The sequence below is a fragment of the Elephantulus edwardii genome, unplaced genomic scaffold (assembly GCF_000299155.1).
Source record: "Elephantulus edwardii isolate Elephantulus edwardi_28Jun2011 unplaced genomic scaffold, EleEdw1.0 scaffold00003, whole genome shotgun sequence".
NCBI lineage: Eukaryota > Metazoa > Chordata > Mammalia > Macroscelidea > Macroscelididae > Elephantulus > Elephantulus edwardii.
In genome coordinates, this window is record NW_006399753.1 from 27,924,861 (window position 1) to 27,944,794 (window position 19,934).

General features: G+C 36.9%; 1 protein-coding gene across 6 annotated transcripts in view; it reads left to right on the forward strand.

The window, feature by feature from the left end:
* SCN3A (sodium channel, voltage-gated, type III, alpha subunit) overlaps positions 1-19,934 on the forward strand; it is a 119,717-nt gene that overhangs the window by 47,906 nt on the left and 51,877 nt on the right. For 4 of the 6 annotated variants that reach the window (XM_006879351.1, XM_006879347.1, XM_006879348.1 and 1 more), the window contains 3 exons: positions 5,132-5,479; positions 6,465-6,597; positions 11,165-11,403. In XM_006879351.1, coding sequence (XP_006879413.1) covers positions 5,132-5,479; positions 6,465-6,597; positions 11,165-11,403 — 720 coding nt within the window. The remainder of the gene's footprint in view (positions 1-5,131; positions 5,480-6,464; positions 6,598-11,164; positions 11,404-19,934) is intronic. The other 2 variants (XM_006879350.1, XM_006879349.1) reach the window with 1 other exon arrangement.

The following is a 19,934-nucleotide window of genomic DNA, read 5'->3' on the forward strand; positions in this document are numbered from 1 at the left end:
ATCTCGTTGAAGAATGGGGTTGGTATTTGTATTGGGATTGCATTAAATGTGTAAATTGCTTTTGGTAGTATTGCCATTTTCACAACATTGAGTCTAATTTAGGAGAAATTTTAAATTTCTTCCTTTTGGCTTAGTTGTTTGTGGGTAAATTTGAATAATAACCATTTTAGCAGGTCTTTCCTGTATAAATATGAATATTAATCTACCACTAACAGCTCTATACTTTAGAATAAATCTCCATTATTTTTTTTAACTGTAAGTATGATACCATTACTCAATTTGTCATTTCTGGAATACCAAGGAATATGACTGTCTTATTCAAGATGACCAGTCCCAGTCCATTTCCATTTCAGCTTACTAATGTTCAAGATATCTATCTTTATTTGTTCCACTTCATTTGCAACAACTCCCACCTATTCTGTGTTAATACATCATATATTCCGTGATCCTGATATTAATGTGTTCTTGTAGTTATTACTTCTCATTTTAGGTATTGATACATCAGCAAATGAAGGCCCTGAAAGCTTTATTCCATCCATGTCAGAGAGGTAGATTCTTAAGTAGGTAGTTCTTCTCTCATCATAATTTGAATTTCATCTAACTTGAGGAATTCATCTTATAATACTGTATCAGACTGTTCTGCTGCTAGTGATAGGTTTTCACTGGCAAATTGTTTCAGACGTACATCTTCAGCCCTATCTTCGTCTGGAAACTATAAAAAGACCTGTCTACCATGGTGACCCTCCTGATATTGGAAATACTGGTGGCCAAACTTCCAACATCATGGCAACCCACAAGACTACTAAATAACAATTAACTGGCAGACAAGTGGTAGATAGAGTTCCTAGGTAGTACAAGCAATTATATATTTACCACTAACAGAAAATGTGGATCTCTAATGACTGATGATCAACTTCCTAATGATCAGCCATTGAAAACTCCTATGAAGCATATTCTGGTCTGACACAGGGGCTCATGTAATTTGGTGTTAACACAAGAACAGCTTGTTTCGGTTTTAAATAGACAGATACCAACTACACACTTCAATCATGTCATTTCCAACTCAGAGCAATCCTCCTTCAGGTTTACGTGGCTGTAAATTTTTATAGGAGGAAAATGTATATTTCCCCTCCATTAAAAGCTGGTGGATTTGAACTACTGATCTTTAGTTAGCATCCTGATATGTTACCACCATGCAACCAGGACTCCCTAAAGATTTTTAAAATTTTAAAAAAAAAGCCTATTAAAGTTAAAATGTGTATATCCTTGTAAAAACAACAAGAGAACATTGGCATAATTCATAAGAAGAAATGTTCCATTGGCAGTTTAGAATTTCTGGTTGTCCAAACAGAACCTGACTCTTTTTGCTAGGTAAGTAAATAAATGAAGATAGTTCCACAAGAACAGTAAGATGAACAGGACATAATGTTAAAAAAACTACATATTCTGAAAAGTTATGACAAAAAAAAAGGAAAGGACAAAAATTATGATTACTCTGCCCACTACTACTGTAAGTTACAAATGTTATTTTACATTTGTTAGGTAGTATAACAAAAACATTTGCTGTAGATTTTTAAAATCTATAAATTATTCAAAAGCACAAAAGGAAAAAAATGTCCTTAAAGTGTGAAAAACTAGTCTCCCTCTTATTCTTTTCCTCAGTATTTCATTTGTATTGTTGGGGCATACTGAGAGAGTTTCTTTAAGCCAGAAGCTTCTTAGCTACATTCAAGTATAATTGCTGATTTATTAGAGATATTTCCAAGAGACAGAGCTCTAGTGTCCTACTGAGTAAGACATTGTGCAAAGATAAGCAGTTTTAATCCACTAGCTGCTTCAAGACAGAGATTTCTGCATTTGCCTCCATTATGATTACCCACCGGAGGGTCAGCTGTAACACAGCTCTGACTGTTGGTAAGCTTCTTTTCTTTTTGTTTCACATGGTATACAGTTAACTTTAAATATTCTGTAGAGACTTCCAAAAATACTAATGTGTTCCTGCAAAATTACCATTAAATTCCCTACATTTTTCTTTCAGTCTTGATTTTCCCAGCCCCCGAGTACAATGTTTGCATGCAGCCTTTTACCCTGCCGACCTGATTTATTTTCATTGTCCCCTTTGCTACTTAATATGAAGGAAAACAGTCCGCATTTATCTTCTTGTAGCAAACTTAAAAAAAGACACCCTGGGCTTTATGTTTTAGCCTGTCTGAGACAAAGGAAGACGGCCTTTATGTTCCTTAAAGCACAGAACCTGTTTTCCCTGGAGAAGGGGTTACCACAGCTGTGGGTATTCCCTTCTCTCTGCTGCATCCTCTAGTATGTTATTTTTGGTTTCTTTTCTCTGAATACTATTTTTGTTATCTTCTTTTTCTGTCTCTGTTGCCTTGAAAGCTGTGCTCACACCCATTATTATACTTTCCAGAGAGTGAATAGAACTTTCAAATAAACTCAGAGAACTGGAATGCCTTTGAAGACACTCCAACGTAACAAGCAAATCAAAGGCATGCACCAGATCCCTGGTGATGTACACATGCACTTCCAACTAACATTACCTAGACATGTGTTAGAGGTTCTTGAGATAATTTTAGAACATAGTTTTATTAACGTGGCTTCAATGAACCATCTTAGAGCTTACTGTAAGACCGAGTTACTCTTTCTCTAGCTGTAGGGTGAAATGAATCTGTATTCTACTTAACTCCAATTTATGGTGAAAATTAGGATTCCAGAATTCTGTCCCCTACATATTGATGCCTTTGAGCTGTGGTGCTGGAGAAGAGTATTGAGAATACCATGGACTGCTAGGAAAACAAACAGATTTGCCCTGGAAAGGGTTAAACCAGGTGGCTCCTTGAAGGCAACGACTCTGAGGCTCCGTCTAACATACTTTGGACATGTTGTGAGGAGAGACCGGTCCTTGGAGAAGGACATCATGCTTGGTAGGGTGGAGGGCAGAGCAGGAGGGGAAGGCCCTCTATGAGGTGGATTGATTCAGTGACTGGGATAATTGGGATGGGAGTGTCAGAGACAGTGTGATTGGCACAGGACAGAGCAGAGTTTAGGGCTGTTGTACATAGGGTCGCTATGAGTCGCAAGCGACTCGAAGGCACATAAAACAACAACAACAACATATTGAATTCTAATTCCTAATGTCAGTAACCTAAAAGGTATATTCAAACTGATTTATTTGCACACTAAAGTTATAAGACATCAATTGGGAATGTATTTATAATGTTACACTGCTAATTTGAATGAAATCTCTGAAGATTTTTTTAAAAATAGTTTTCTTGATTAGTATTGTTGTTAGGTCAAGTCAACTACAACTCATAGAGACCCTATGAGCAACAGATCTGAACCTTGGACTGGCCTGTGCCATCCTCATGATTTTAATAGGGAATGAATGCCTTCACAGAGTTTAAGAGCTCAGTCTTTTTCATGTTTGGAAAACCAGTCTAATTGGTATCTGGCATGGGGTAGACATGCCTGCTGTTGTAACTGGGCATCACACGGACACAGCCTCAGAATGAATAAGCTAGACAGCCATGGTAGCACAGTTTTAGTGAAGAATATAACAAATCCAAAGGAACAGCGTTTTTATTAATGGCAAATATCTTTCTGGAACTTCCTTGTAAAAGAGGACAACAGAGATTATTCTGGGACTTTGTAGTCTGGGAACCGTCATAAACATTAGGTTTGCAAAGAGGCCAAAGAAAATCAGAATAGACATAATTAGGCAAATCTAACCCAGAGCAGTCAAGTAAATTCCAACTCAGTGGCCATCCGTTGTGTTTCTGAAGTTATATATCTTAATGAGGGAAGACTGCTCAGAGCAGGTGGTGGATTTGAACTCTGAACTTTAGTTAGCAGTTTAGTGTGCTACACCATGAAATATATGCCACCAGAGCTCATTTTAGAATTAGGCAAGATGGTAAAAAATAAGGTTTGTAAGGGTTTGCTTTTTCTAATTTACTCCCCCCTCAATTAAGACTATTTTAATTGGCTTTGCCTGTTGTTCTTGTGTGTGTGTGTGTGTGTGTGTGTGTGTGTGTGTGTGTGTGTGTTTGTGTACAGGCACACATGTGTGCACATGTAATCCTGCCTGTGAAAAGGCAGGGAAAAAAAGAAAGAGAAATGTCATTTTTAAAAATGATGGTGCAGAATTATTTGTTACTGTCAGTTTAAAAATGTATCTAAAAGTAAAAGTAGGGCCTTCATACAAAAAATACCTACTTGTAATACTAGAAGGAGTTTATTTATTTGTGACCATAAATAAGAAAAATATTTTTGAAACTTCTAGTTCCTAGTAGTGTAATTAAAGTGAGATGAGAAGGATAAATTTTATATACCATACTCTTCAGTGAAGTCATGCTTATATGTGTTGCTTTTTAAAACTAGCATTACATTTTAAAGAAGAATAATAATTCATGTAGCAGTTTGGGAATCATCAATGCTGTGTTTGCTATGACATATATTCTCTCAAATAAGGTGAATCTTTAGTAGCCATTTGGGAAACTGTTAGCAAATTTGGAAGACAGCACCTTTGGTAAGTTTCATGACTTTTATTCCCATGTGAATAGGCAGAGAGATCGAGAAAAAGGAAAAACTAATTCCTTTTAGAATCAGAAGGAGAGAAAACAAAGCAATAATGTGAGATTTAAAAAAAATCATTATTTGAGATCAACTATTTGGTACAAGTATTGTAAATCTGAGTCCTAAATTCTTATCAATTTGCATGCCCTTCACATCAAAGCATTGAAAAGTAAGATCCATCTACTCATTATGCAGCCACCACCACCAAGACAAATTTTTCATCCTCTTCACACATCAAATTCCTCAGCTGGGATATCACAAGAATACAATCCACCTTACACTCTTCAAATGAAGAATAACCTAGTAAATGGAAAATCAGGATAGTTCCAAAAATATTCTTTAGACTTAACTTTGAGTATAGTCTTTGGGGGGAAAAAAACCCCACCTAAATATGACTGAGTATCAAGAGAATTTTCTATATAAATTTGGTGCTTACAAACAAGTCAGTTCTAAGCCACTAGCAACTAGCTTTTTCAGTGTTAAGACTTTTATTCAATAATTGTGTTTCCTGCTCTCCCTCTCTTCCCTGCTCTCTCCCCAGTCTCTGTTAAGCATCCGTGGCTCCCTGTTTTCTCCAAGGCGCAACAGCAAAACAAGCATTTTTAGCTTCAGAGGTCGTGCAAAGGATGTGGGTTCGGAAAATGACTTTGCTGATGACGAGCACAGCACATTTGAAGACAGCGAGAGCAGGAGAGACTCACTGTTTGTGCCACACAGACATGGAGAGCGACGCAACAGTAACGTTAGTCAGGCCAGTATGTCATCCAGGATGGTGCCAGGGCTTCCAGCAAATGGGAAGATGCACAGCACTGTGGATTGCAATGGTGTGGTTTCCTTGGTGGGTGGACCGTCAGCCCTGACGTCACCTACTGGACAACTTCCACCAGAGGTGATAATAGATAAGCTAGCTACTCCTGACATTGTGCACCAATTTGAAATATGCAAAGCTTGGGCAGTTCAGCCTGTAGGCTTCCAAAAAATGAAACTCCTTAAAACATATAGAATTAATTGAGTGGAAATCAAGTCTTTTGAACAACTTTTATTATAGGAAACTCTTACTTTTTAGACGTTTTGGGTTAAAATAGCTCAATATATTTTTATCTGAGATGAAACATCTATATACAATTCGGTAGACTAAATTCAAGATAAAACTGTGGGCACTTTGACAAATAAATCTTCATTACACTTGGATGTTCACTCAGAGTTATATAATCACCCATTCACTGTCTGTATACTTAGATTGCTTAATCATCAAAATATTTATAATGGAAGTTTTCATACAGCTGTCTATATTACAGTGCTAATTTCAAATGGCTCTAATTTACATTGTGATTTATTTTAGGATGGCAAATAGAATCCATTAAAGAAATCTCAGGAAAGCACACACATTTCATTGTACATCTGTGTTTGTGCATGGAAAAAATTGGCCTTTATCTCAAAGAAAACAACTCAACCTTTGAACTACTTAATAATTTTGTTGTTGTTTTGTGGGAAGATTACTCTGATTAATAATCACTGACATGAGCTACAAAAACAATTTGTATTTGAATAAAAAAATCATACAAGACTGTAGCATTCATATGAAAAACATCTCTGAAAATTATAACAGGTTAATGAAAATACTTCTGTAGCACAATTGTCCTATACAATTGCATCTGACAGGTGAAAAGTAACACCTGTGACCACGCCCATTTTGGTTATTTGGCTTTTTATTAAAAGGGCATTTATAAAAGTAATGACATAATATTTTTATTATTACATGAAAATGTGCTACCTGGAACAAAATGCATGGAGCATGATTTTCCAGAAAAGATGCTGTGCAGTGTTCTATCCCTTGACAAGGCTGGTTTGAGCCATCAGTATTTGGTTTGCAGGGCACCACCACTGAAACAGAAGTAAGAAAGAGAAGGCTAAGTTCCTACCAGATTTCAATGGAGATGCTAGAAGACTCCTCTGGAAGGCACAGGACCATGAGCATAGCCAGTATCCTGACCAATACCATGGAAGGTAACTACCAGCTCAAAGAAAAGTCATCTTCCTATGATTGGTTTACTAAAGGAAACCTTGTGGAAATTTCCTTCTCAATTATTCAATTACTCAAGTCAGTTACATTAGGCAAAAGGGTTCAGAGGAAGGTAAAAGTAATCTTGCAATTGTTGTTGTTAGGTATTATCAATCCGATTTTGATTCATGGCAGTTCTATGCACAATGGATTGAAGCCCTTCTCAATTGGTGCTCAAGTTCAAATTTGAAATCACTGTGTCAGCCCATCTCCTTGAGGGCTTTTTTTCCTTCTTCACCAACATTCTGCATTTCTGAGCATGATGTCCTTCTCCAGGCTCCTTCTAATACAATGCTCAAACACACACCATCCTTGCCTCTAATGAGCACCCTAGCTGCACTTACTTCAAAACAGACATATTTTTTTTTCTCTTGTTAGTCCATGGTGTAGTCAATACTCTTATCACCACCACAGTTCAAAGGCATTCATTATTTTCTGATCCTTATTCACTGTCCAACTTTCATGTTCATGTGAAGCGACTGAAGATATTATGGTTTGAATCAAGTGCACTTTAGTTTTTTAAATTATATCCTTGCTCTTTAGCACCATAAAGAGGTCTTTGACATGAAATTTGCTGAGTGCAAATTTGGGTTATGAAAAGTGTTTTCATCAGCGAAGTACTTAACCTGTGTGCCTAAATTTCCTTCTCTATGGAATAGAAGGCAATAAAACAACCTTTAAACTGACACCCAGGCACAGCAGATTTGCCCAGTGCAATATGTTTTGTGATTTCTTGACCATGACTTGCATGGGTGTGTTGATTGTGGAGCCAAGGAAAATGAAATCATTGACTTCAAACTTTCCTCCTTCTTTCATATTGCCTATTGGTCCAGTAGAGAAAATTTTTGGTTTTTCTTGATGGTGAGGTGATCCATTTCTTTAAACCATATTAAAAAATGTAGTCTTTGATCTTCTTCAGTAAGTACTTCAAGTCCTCTTCACTTTCCAGTAACAAGGTTTGTGTTGTTTGAATAAATTTGGTTGTTAATAAATCTTCTTCTAGTCCTAATAATATTCTTTATATTGTACAATTTCTCATAGTATTTTTAGCATACATTCAGCACATACAATTTGCACTTTCAGTAAAAGGAAATGACACTGATGAATATTTTAAAACATAGAGTATACCCTCGCCCGTTCAAGCCACTGTCTCTTGATTCATGTACAGGTTTCACATAAACACAATGAAATGCTCTGGAATTTCCATTCTTCTTGATGTCAGCCATAATTTATTATGATCTACATAGTTGAAAGCCTTTGCAGACTCAATATAAAATAAGTAAACATCTTTATGTTGTTCTCTACTTTCAGCCAAAGTCTACCACTTTGCTCATTGCTGCCATCAGCAATGACAATCCTCATTCCACAGCCTCTTCTGAATCCAGTTTGAAATTCTGGCTGTTTTCTGACTATGTACTGTTTCAGCTGTTTTTAAATAATTTTCAAAAATATTTAACTTATACATGATATTGTTTAATAATTTTTCCATTCTCTTTGATCACCTAGTTTTGGAGTTTTTTGTCTGGTTTGTTTTTTAATGGGCACAAATGGAGATCTAAGTAGCTGTGTTCCAAATTTCTTAGCATAAACAAGTGAACATGCCAAAGAGTGTTTCTGTTTACTGTTGATATTCCTTTAATTCTTAAAAACTTATTTTTTTCCCCTAAAGCTTTCAGCTTAGACTTCTTCCTTGAGTATCATTGGTTCTTGATCATATACTACTTCCCAAAGTGGTTCAGTGTCAATCAGTTCTTTTTCAGTTCATGACTGTGTTTTCCTTATCTATTCTCTGAGATTTATTCTTTTGCCTATTGAACCCTTCAGTTCTGCAATTTTGTACTGGATTTATTTTTCTTTCTTCTTTTTTTTTTTCTTAAGCAATGCCTAGCATATTCTTCAACTCCAAAGATTTGTACATCTAACTAGTCTTTTGCTTTGTCTTTGAATTCCATAATTCAGCTCTAATTTCTCATTTCTTCTTATTGTGTTATCAGTGAGTGTTTATAGCCATTTCTTTTCATGCCATAACAGCACAGGAAGGTCCTTCATTGAATTTAAGTGCTACTCTTACCACACAGTTACAGTAGAATGTCTTTTGAGAAAGCAGCTCAGCCTCAGTCATGTTTTGAATGCCATCCAACCTGAGGCACTCATCTACCAGCAATACATCAGTCAATTTCTTACTATCATTCATGAAATTTCTGAAGATCTTTTATTTTGGAAGTGGTTGGTCAGTCCTTCTTCCTACTATGGAAGCTTTGTGGAACTCTGGGTGCCCCTGCAGGTAACTGAAAAACCAACCAGTGACCTAGCTTTCAGCATCATAGCAATACACAGTCCACCACAGCGTGGCAAACTGACAGACATATGGTGGAGGAATACATTATATTACCTGAGTACAAAGATTCATGTTGGTCTTATTTCTTAGCTCAAATCTACCTTGTTTCTAGAGCTATCTTCTATTGGGCTGTGGCTAGTTTCCATTTCATGGCGACCTCAATTGTGCAATTTTCAGAGTTTTCAAGGCTGGGACATATCACATCACCAGATTTTTCTTCCAAGGTGACTCTGGGTAGATTTGAATGTCCAACTTTTCAGTTATAATGAAATACTTGATCATTTGCCACTACTCAGGAACTCCTGATGTTATACTAGTGGGAATTCACTCTTATGTTGTATTATCCTTGAGCACTTCGAGTAAGCACATTCTTCTTAACAGGAAGCACAGGAAATATTGCTTTCAGGGAGTAGTCTGCATTCTCTAGGGTTGGAGGTAGCAAAGGCATGAGGAAAGGATATGAAAAGTTAGAATAATCAAAACTTTATTATTTGCTATTCAATAATCAAAAATTTTATTATTTGCTATTCAACAGCACATAACAACAAAAATATAGTATGACAGGTTTGGAAGCAGGAGTGGCATCCACTTCCTAAACCACATGCCTCTCTAGAAACTAAGCACATAGAGAAATGACGTTTGTTATAGAATAGGGTTCAGGTCTTTTCTTCATAGGGTCACTTTGATTCATATTTGATTTGATGACACTTAACCATTGCCAATGAGACTAGTGTTATTATATTTTGGAGGAACATTCTTTTAAGTTGTACATCACTCTTCTGTCATTTTGCTGTACTGAGGTAATTCTAGGTTTGCTGTGATGCTGAACCTTGTGCCAATGGGGTATCAAATGCCATAACAGTTTCCTAAAGTGGACAGTGCTTGGTGGAGCTCCCAGTCAGACAGGTTTGGAAGCAGGAGTGGTATCCACTTCCTAAACCACATGCCTATAGAAACTCTATGATCTTGGAGAAACAAGGATAGTTACAGAAAGGCATCAGGTCTTTTGTTGATGGGGTCCCTAGGGGTTATGCTCAACTTGATGGCAATTAACAATAACAACAAAGCACACCTGACACAATGCTCATTACTTGTGAAACACAGCAATGGGATGCAGATATTACTCTCTTGTTCAAAGTCTTAAAAGCTCAGCAACAGAGATCTTAAAAGCTTTTAAGCAGCCATCAAGTAACTGTTGGTACCTTCCTGTCCAGAACAAAAGAGTGATTTCAACTATAAACACCCATTGGGAACGTGATGTCAGTGCAATAAATCATACAATACACAAATGGCAGCATTTTCCAAAAAACAAAATTTATGAGGGGGTGAAAGACAGGCAAGGTGGGTTAATGGTAACAAGGGAATCAGGGAGGAAATGGGGAAAGTATCATCATTACATAACAAAATGTGTACCAATTGTTAAATGGAAAATCAACTTACTCCACAATTTCAACTTTTATAGTTTTTTTTTTAATTTAAAAAAACCTCCTCTTCAAAATTTGGAGGAATACTATAATTTTATAAGACTAATATAACATACATTCTACATTTTATCTTTTCACTATTGGCATGTTGAATATCTGAGCAGTTTCATAATAATTATATTATAGCAGGCTTTAGTCATCAAATTTATAGTAATATTTGTACATCCTACACAAAAATTCTTTAAAAATGCATGTAAACATTAAACATATAGGTAGAGTTAGGTCAGAATCTATACCAAAAAGATGGTATACTATGCATTTACAATGTATATAAGATTATCGTTTATAGTGAGATACATAGAGAAGAGTCATGCATATTAATAATTATCATAGCTGTAACTAATATTTTAAAGGTATTTCAAAAGATATGAAATTTTATAATCCATGATAAAACATGCTAAATATTTTTCCAGAGATAATAGAATAGTTTAATCCACTTCTGCCACAATAGCCATGTGGAGTTAAAATATCAATTCAAAGTGCTTATTTTCTGTATTTCATCAAATAGGAAAACCTAGCTACATAATATTTCAGTGATCATTTTATGAAAACATTTAATGGGATTGTATTAAACTAAGTAGCATATCTATATCCAAGCGTAAGTTTTATCAGTAGTTCAAGTATAAAGTCTAAGCAACAAGAGTTCATATTCATTGTTATTTACTATTATCCTCTGTTTTGAACCCCTAGAACTTGAAGAATCTAGACAAAAATGTCCACCATGCTGGTACAGATTTGCCAATGTGTTCTTGATCTGGGACTGCTGTGATGCATGGTTGAAAGTAAAGCATCTTATGAATTTAATTGTTATGGACCCATTTGTTGATCTCGCAATTACCATTTGCATTGTTTTAAATACTCTTTTTATGGCTATGGAGCACTATCCCATGACAGATCAATTCAGCAGTGTATTAACTGTAGGAAACCTGGTAAGTTCATTTGAAGTTTACTTATTTTCTTTTGCAAGAAGAGATATAGATAGATAGATAGCATATATTCCATTCAGGAAATTTTGTATTTTCTTCACAGTGAGAAATGCCTATAAAGATATAAAAAAATAACAGTAAGCAGTCTAAAATTCAGCTGGTATTGATGCTGACTGTGTAAGGGACCTTGGGGCCATAGTGCACACTATGTTGGGCTACTAACCAAAAATTCAGCTGTGTAATGCCACTGGTATAGGTTAGTACCAGAGGTTGCTGGTAATGTTGCAGACTTGCTAAAACATTTACTCAGTAATCAGTTTCGAGAGAAACCATGAGCTCTAATTTTAATTTCATTGCCATGCAGTTCTGAAGAACTCATGCCTTTCAAAGGATGACTCAAGAATTGATTTCTGTACAAAAGAGAGCAGAATTGTTTAAAACACAATTACTGGGGGGAAAATCATGCTTCTGTGGCATTCATATAAGAGAAGAAATATTTGTTAAATGTGTAACTATACTCTTGGTTTAAACAATATGTGTGTGTGTGTGTGTGTATACACTGCTAGACATTTTCTCCTAAATCTTTATAAAGACAGATAAACTGGTGAAAATGGAAGAAAAGTGTTTCTTTAGTTTATTAACAAAGATCATGTTGGTGGTGAAAGAAGCTGGACTCAAGATAATTTGTTGTTGTTGTTGTTATGTGCCCTCGTGTTGCCTGTGACTTATAGCGACCCTATGTACAGCAGCCCGAAACCTTGCTCTATCCTGTGCCAATCTTATTTTCTCTGACACACCCACTTCAATTACCCCAGTCACTGAATCAATCCATCTCATCAAGGGTCTTCCTTTCTTGTGATGCCCTCCACCCCCTCAAGCATGTCCCTCTCTTAGGACTGGTCCTGCTTTGCAACATGTACAAAGTATGTCAGACAAAATTTCAGAATCCTTGCCTTTAAGGAGCAGCCTGGTCTCACCCTCTCTAGGATGAACTTTTCTGTCTTCCTAGCAGTCCATGGTGCGTTCAATACTCTTCTTCAGCACCAAAGCTCAAAGACATAAATTAGTCTTCTATCATCTCTAGTCATTGTCCAGCTTTCCCGTGTATACAAATAGTTGCAAAGACCATGCTCTGAATCAGGCGCACCTTAGTCTCCAGACTGACATCTTTGCTATGCAGTACTTTTGAGAGGTCTCTGACAGCAGACTTTACCAATGCAATTTGTCTTTTTATTTCCTGACTGCTGGTACCAAGAGTTTTGATTGTAATGCCAAGCAAGCTAACTTAGGAAGGGGGAAAATCATGCAAAGGAAAATTCTGTTAAATAGAATTCCAGAAAAACTTTAATTGAAAATATACAATAAGAGGTTGATGAGACATTAGAATTAATTGATTGCATTGTTGTTGTTGTTGTTATGTGTCATTGAGTTGTTGGTAACCCATAGCAACCCTATTTACAATAGCTCTGAAGCCTGCCCTGTCCTGAGCTAGTCTCACTGACTCTGACACCCCAACCCCCATTGCCTACTGTAGTTACTGTACCAGTCCATCTCATCTGGTGCCTTCCTCTCCTGAGCTGTCCTCCACCCTTTTGAGCATGACATCCTTTTCCAAGGACTGGTCCCTCCTGGCCATATGCCCAAAGTATGTGAGACAAAGCTTCAAAATCTTGGCCCCCAAAGAGACATTCAATCAGTTGCAATTAATGTTAAAAACCACAAACAAATGGATTGAGAAATTATGGTACTTTCACACAATGAAATAATACACAGCACACAGGAGTAATAATTTTGTAAATTATTACCTAACTTGGGAGGATCTGGAGAGCACTATGCTGAGTGAACTATAACTCAGTCTCTCAAGGACAATTACTGTATAAAACCATTATTTTATAATGAATGTAAGGATACAAGGGGGGAGGTGGAAGCAGAGGGATGAAGATGTGCAGAGGGAAGGGAGGATTAATCATGAAATTGTACAATTTTATGAATGAAAGGTGAGAGAAGTTGAAAAAATCTGTTCTGAGAAACAATGTATTCAAACTTTGTAAATAAACTAATATAGTAATTAAAATAAAATTAAAAAATGTATATGAGTGATAGGATGAAAAACAATAAGAAAGAAGAAGTGAGGGAAAAAAAGACAGAAAACTGTATCAATGTCTAACGATTTTGGAGTCCTTTTCTCCCATTAACTGAAAAGTCTAATAATCCCACTTTGCTTTGCCTTATCTCTAGTGGTGGCCTTCCAGCCTCCTAATGCAGAAATTCTATTGTCATTTTGACTTCTATTTTATTTCTTATATAAGAGTTGGTTCAAATATCTTATTTTTCCTTTCAAGTTATCTTTTTTAAAAACAAACCTAATCATTCTATTAATAGTTGTGCACTTGGTTTGTTTCCACTTTATCCATGTATTTATACAACTATATCTTGGAGATGGTGCAGCTAGAGTGCTTTTTGGAGGCAAATATAATAAAGCTTCACCTCACATATTTCGGGCATGTTGCTTTGAGACGGGCATGATGCTAGGAAAGGCAGGGGGTCGGCAACAGAGAGAAAGACCCTCAACCAGGATTGACACAATGACTGCCAAAATGGGCTCTACTGTGTCAGGAAGAGTGAGATATGGCACAGGATAGCACAGGATCTGCTGTTTATAGGGTTTCTATGGTTTGTACTCAACTCGATGGCCCCTAACAACAAAAATAACAGAAGTATTTAATGTGTATAATTATGACTCAACATTATTTTGTCTGTTTTTCATGTCTCCATACCTGATCCCATCCTTCTTTTACAACCCTGTTGCCCACTCCAAATCAGTATCCACTAGTCCTGCCAGAACAGCCGTGCCTCTGTACTGCACAAATGCCAAACAAAAGTTTATACATTTACATATAGGAAAATATTCCTCTCTTCAAGGTTCTCTACATTCACATCCAGAGTGCTCATCTGAACACTGATTTTTATATTCTGCAAGGGTTAGCTACCACTTCATCTCCTCTGACATTTTACATGGCCTATATTGAAATTCTTAACTCCTAGTGCATCTTCAAGGAAAAGATATTTCAGTATCAAACATTTTCTAGCTATATCATTGTTGCTGTTGTTGTTGTTATTGTTAGGTGCTGTCAAGTACGACTCACAGAGACACTATGAACAAAAGATCTGAACCCAGTCCTGTTCTGCACCATCCTCACACTTCCTGACACACAAGATCCCATTGAAGCAGTCACTCTATCAGTCCACCTGGTTGAATGAAGGTCTTTCTCTCCTTAACTTATCTTCCACCCTTCTTAACATCATGTCCCCCTCCAAGGAATAGCACCTCCTAGCAATATGTCCAGAGTCTTTAAGGTGAATAAAGCCTCATCATTCTTGCCCCCAAAGAACATTCCAGTTACACTCTCTCCAAGACATATTTATTCATTTTCTTGACCGTTCATCGGTGTTCAGTGCTCTTCTCCCAACACCACAGCTCAAAGGCATAAATTCTTTTTCTGTCATCCTTATTCATTGTACAGGTCTCAGATGCATAGCTGGTAATCAGAAAGACCTGAATCACGTGCACCTGAGTCCACAAATTGACATCACTACTCCTCAATAATTTGGAAAGGTCTCTAACTGCAGATTTTCCAATTGCAATGTGTCTTCTTATTTTCCGACTTCTTTGCATGGTGGTCATAACAACCTGCTTCTTGTTTGCTGTTTAATGGCTACTTTGGTTAGCAGGTTTCAGTGAAAGAATATAGACACTATAATTAGGAAGACAAAACAAAGAATTATAATGAAACATACAGAGAGCTGATTATAATGAAACATACAGAGAGCTGGAGTCAGGTAATTAATAGGGATGAACTCACTGGGCATTTCTTAAGCTGAAAAAACTGAAGAACAAATTCAAGCCTCAAGTGTCAATACCTAAGGATACTATGGGCAGAATATCAAATGATACAGGAAACATCAAAAGAAGAGAGTCATTGTATTAAAGAGAACTGGCTAACGCAGAAAAATTTCATGAAACAACATATAAACATGAAGCAATGATGATGAAGGCGGAAGTTCAAGCTGCTTTGAAAGAATTGGCAAAAAACAAAGCCCCAGAAATTGATGGAATACCAGTTGACATATTTCAGCAAAAATATCATGCCCTGGATGTCCTCACCAGGTTGTGCCAAGAAATATGGAGGGCGACTACTTGGCCAACTGACTGGAGGAGTTCCATGTTTATTACCATTCTAAAAAAAGATGATGCAACAGAGAGTTGAAGTTATTGAACAATATCACTAATATTACATGCAAGAAAAATCCTACTGAAGATTATATCTAACAAGGACTAGAACAGTACATTGACAGAGAACTACCAGAAATGCAAGCTGGGTTTAGAAGAGGCCATGGCACAAAGAACTACCAGAAATACAAGCTGGGTTAAGAGAGGCTGTGGTACTTGGGACATCATAGCCGATGTCAGATAGATCTTGGCTGAGAGCAGAGAATACCGGAAGAATGTTTATCTGTGTTTCAAAGGCATTTGTCTGTGGGCTTGCCACAAATTGTTGCTAACATTGAGAAGAATGGGAATTCTAGGACACTTGATTGTGCTCATGTGAAACCTATTCTTAGACTGGGAGAAAGTTGTCAGAACAGAGCAAGGAAGCACTGCTTGTCTCAAAATCAGGAAAGGAGTGTGTTGTGGATGAGTATTGGCTTCATACTCTGTCATTATGTGGAAGAGTTCATGGGCTAGGCTTTATCAGGAGGAAAGTGGTATTAGAATTGGAGGAAAACGTATCAACAACCAGTATTAAGCAGATGACACAACCCTGCTTGCTGAAAATGAGGAGGGCCAGAAGCATTTGCTGCAGATGGTCAAGGACTGCAGTCTTCTAATGGAAGCTCAGCGTTAAGAAGACAAAGATTCTCCCCTTTGGGCCAGTTGGCAGTACCATGACAGATGGAGAGGAGATTGTTACAAATTTCAGCTTTGCTTGGCTCTACAGTCAACACTCTTGACACCAGCAGTAAAGAAATCAGAAGTTGAATTGCATTGGGAAAATCTGTTGTCAGGGACCTCTTGTCAGGGGTTAAGAGCAACAATGTTAGTCTGAAGACTAAAGTGAAACTGAACCAAGCCTGGTCTTTGCAATTATTTGCTGTGGATCAGAGAGCTGGACAATGACTAAGGATGAAGAAGAAGGATCCATATCTTTCAATTGTGATGCTGGAGAAGTGTGTTAAACATTTCATAAACTGACAGGAGAACAAATGGGTTAGCCCTAGAGAAGGTAAAATCAGATTATTCCTTAGAAGAAAGGGTTTTGACGCTCCATCACACATATTTTGGGTATATTGCCAGGAGAGAACAGTCCTTGGAGAAGGACATCATGCTTGGAAGGGTGGAGGGACAGCAAAAGAGAGGAAGACTCCGGATGAGATTGATTGACACAATAACTGGGAGATTGCTGTTAGGTATGCGAAGACAGTGGTTAAGGATAGGATAGGTTTCAGAGCTGTTGTACAAAGGGCTATGTGAGTCACTATTGACAGCACATAAAAACCCCCAACATTTTATTTCCGTTCTTAGCACTTAGTGACAAAGTAGTTTCTGGATAAGTCTCAAAAGAAATCTTAATCTTTGTTTTCTATCATTAATATGGTTAAAATGATATCTATTTATAAAATTGTTGTGAAAGTCCAGTGAAGTAATGTGGAAACCCCTAGCACTGTGCCTGGCATGTACTGTGCTCAATAAACCGTTTCCTTCCTCTTGAATGTATTATTAACTTCTTGACCCTTCTCTGGGAAATTAATGAAAAATATTTATGCTCTTGCTTTTTTTATTTTTCCCTACATTATTGGACAGTTAGGGATGTTGAGTAGGTGAAAGAAGATGTTTTGGATATTTGCCGAAGTGAAGCAGGAAACTGAGATTTTATAAAATTTTAATGTTAAAGCAGTTGAGGATGGAAGCAGAGGAAGAGAGAGTTTGTAGTATAAGATAATCAAGTGGAAAAACACTAAATAAATCACCAAGTTCAAGTCCAAGAATTCATAAGAAATATTTTTGTGGTCCTAGCAAAGTAACTTCAATTCTTAAATTTGCTTTTATATGAAAACAATAAGTGTGTTAGGCTAGATAACTTCACATGCTTCTTCCAGTATTAAAATTCAAGTACTTTGTGGGTAGTGAAAATAAAGATAAGGAAGTGGAGAGGAGGGGTGCTGTCAAGCTGACTATGTCCCGTAGTAACCCCACGAATGACAAATTAAAGCCTTGCTTTATTTTGTGCCATCCTCACAATCTCTGCCATCCTCAATCCCCTTCCTCCCTGCCCAGTGGTAGAACCATTGTTAAGTTCAGGTGAGAGGTAAGGAGACAAAACTCTTCAAAATAGAGGGCATAGAAAGGAGGCAAAAAGGAACTGTTGGAGAAGTTCAATACTAGCAGTAAATACTAGGCCATGTGCTGATTGTGGAACAGACCATCAACTGCTCGTATGCAAGTTCCAATTAAAACTAAAGAAGGTTAAGTAATATCCACAGGAATAAAAATTTGACCGTGACTATCTTCCATGAATTTAAAAACCAACTCAGGAATTGGTTTAGGGCCTTGAACACTAATGAATGAAGTGCAGATAAGCTGTCAAGAATATTGTTCATGAAGAATTCATAAAGTCATTACTAAGAAGGAAGAAGAAGAAAAGACCAAAATGGGATCAGAAGAGACTCTGAATATTGCACTAGAGTGCTGAGAAGCCAAAGCAAAGGGAGGAAATTAAGAAGTTACAGAGCTGAATAGAAGATTTCAAAGGGCTTCTTGGGAAGACAAAGAAAAATATCATTAAAAAATGTGCAAGGAGCTGAAATAAAAAAAGCAAAAGGGCCGAATTCACTCAGCATTTCTTAAGCTGAAAGAACTAAAGAATAAATTCAAGCCATGAGTCGCAATGCTTAAGGATGCTATGGGCAGAATATTGAATGATTCAAGAAGCATTAAAAGCAGATGGAAAGAGTATACAGACTCATTGTATCCAAAAAAATTCACTGACACAGAAGAATTTCAAGAAACAACGTATGAGCAAGAGGCAATGGTGATGAATGAGGAAATTCAGCTGCTCTGAAGGACTTGGCAAAAAATAAAGCCCCAGGAATTGATGGAATATCAATTGATGTATTTCAGCAAACAGATGCTGCCCTGCATGTTCTCACCATGTTGTCCCAAGAAAGGACAACTGCTTGGCCAACTGACTAGGAGAGATCCATATTTATTCTCATTTCAAAAAAAGGTATCCCAACAGACTGTGGAAATTATAAAAAATTATTACTAATATCACGTAGTAGCAAATTCCTGCTAAAGATTATCCAGAAAAGACTTGGATAGTACATTGTCAGAGAACTATCAGAGATACAGGCTGGGCTTAGAAGAGGTCAAGGGACTAGGGAAATTATTGTCAATGTCACATGGATCTTGGCAGAAAGTAGAGAGTACTAGAAGAATGTCTATCTGTGTTTCATTGACTATGCAAAGATATTTGACTGTGTGGATCACAATAAATTGTGGCTAACCTTGAGGAAAATGGGAATCTCATGATCGTGTTTAGGCTGATATTGTTGCCAGGTCCTTGACAGTATTTTCCCAAAAGCAAACTGTCTTTTGATTTCCTCAATACTGATGCTAAGAGATCTAAGCAAGACAAAATTGTTAGCAAATTCAGTCTTTTCTCCATTTATCATGATGCTACCTACTGCCCCCCCATGCACACATACACATATATATATCCCTGATATTACTGTTAGGTGCCAACAAGTCAAATCTGACTCATAGCAAGCCTATATATCCTTATCTTCCAATAATAAATAACTATATAGGTATATATCAGTATCTTCTCCAACCCTGCACCATCTTTGCACTTATTGTGCCAATCCATGTAATTGAGGACATTCCTTTTCTTCCCGAGCCCCTACTTTTCCAAGCATTATGACTTTTTCAAGGTTTGGCCTCTCCTTTTAACAGATAGGCCCAATTTATGTGAAATGGTCTCACCATCCTTGCCTGTTAGGATCACTCTACTTGCACTTCCTTCCAAGATAGATAAGTTCATTCTTTTGGTAGTTCATGATACATTCAATATCCTCTACAATACTGCAATTGAAATGCAATAGTTTCTCTTCTACCTTTTTTATCCATTGACAAAATTTCACATGCATATGATAATTAAAAATATCATGATGTGGGTCAGGCATACCTTACTTTTCAGCACCTTCGAAAGGTGGCACATTTGTCCAGTCTTTGGTTTCTTGACTGCACCATCCATGAATATTGGTTGTGTCCCCCCCAAAAAGGAAAAAAAATCATTTGCAAAATATGTAAACTTTAGACTGTATTTTACACCATAGATGTTTGCATTGCACACATTGAGAGGTAGGTGTGTATATTTTGCTCATTAAAATTAGAAATTTAGTATCTATTATTGATCAGGTGGTTCCTTACTGCCTTAATAATATTAATAGTAATAGTAATATTAATACTATTT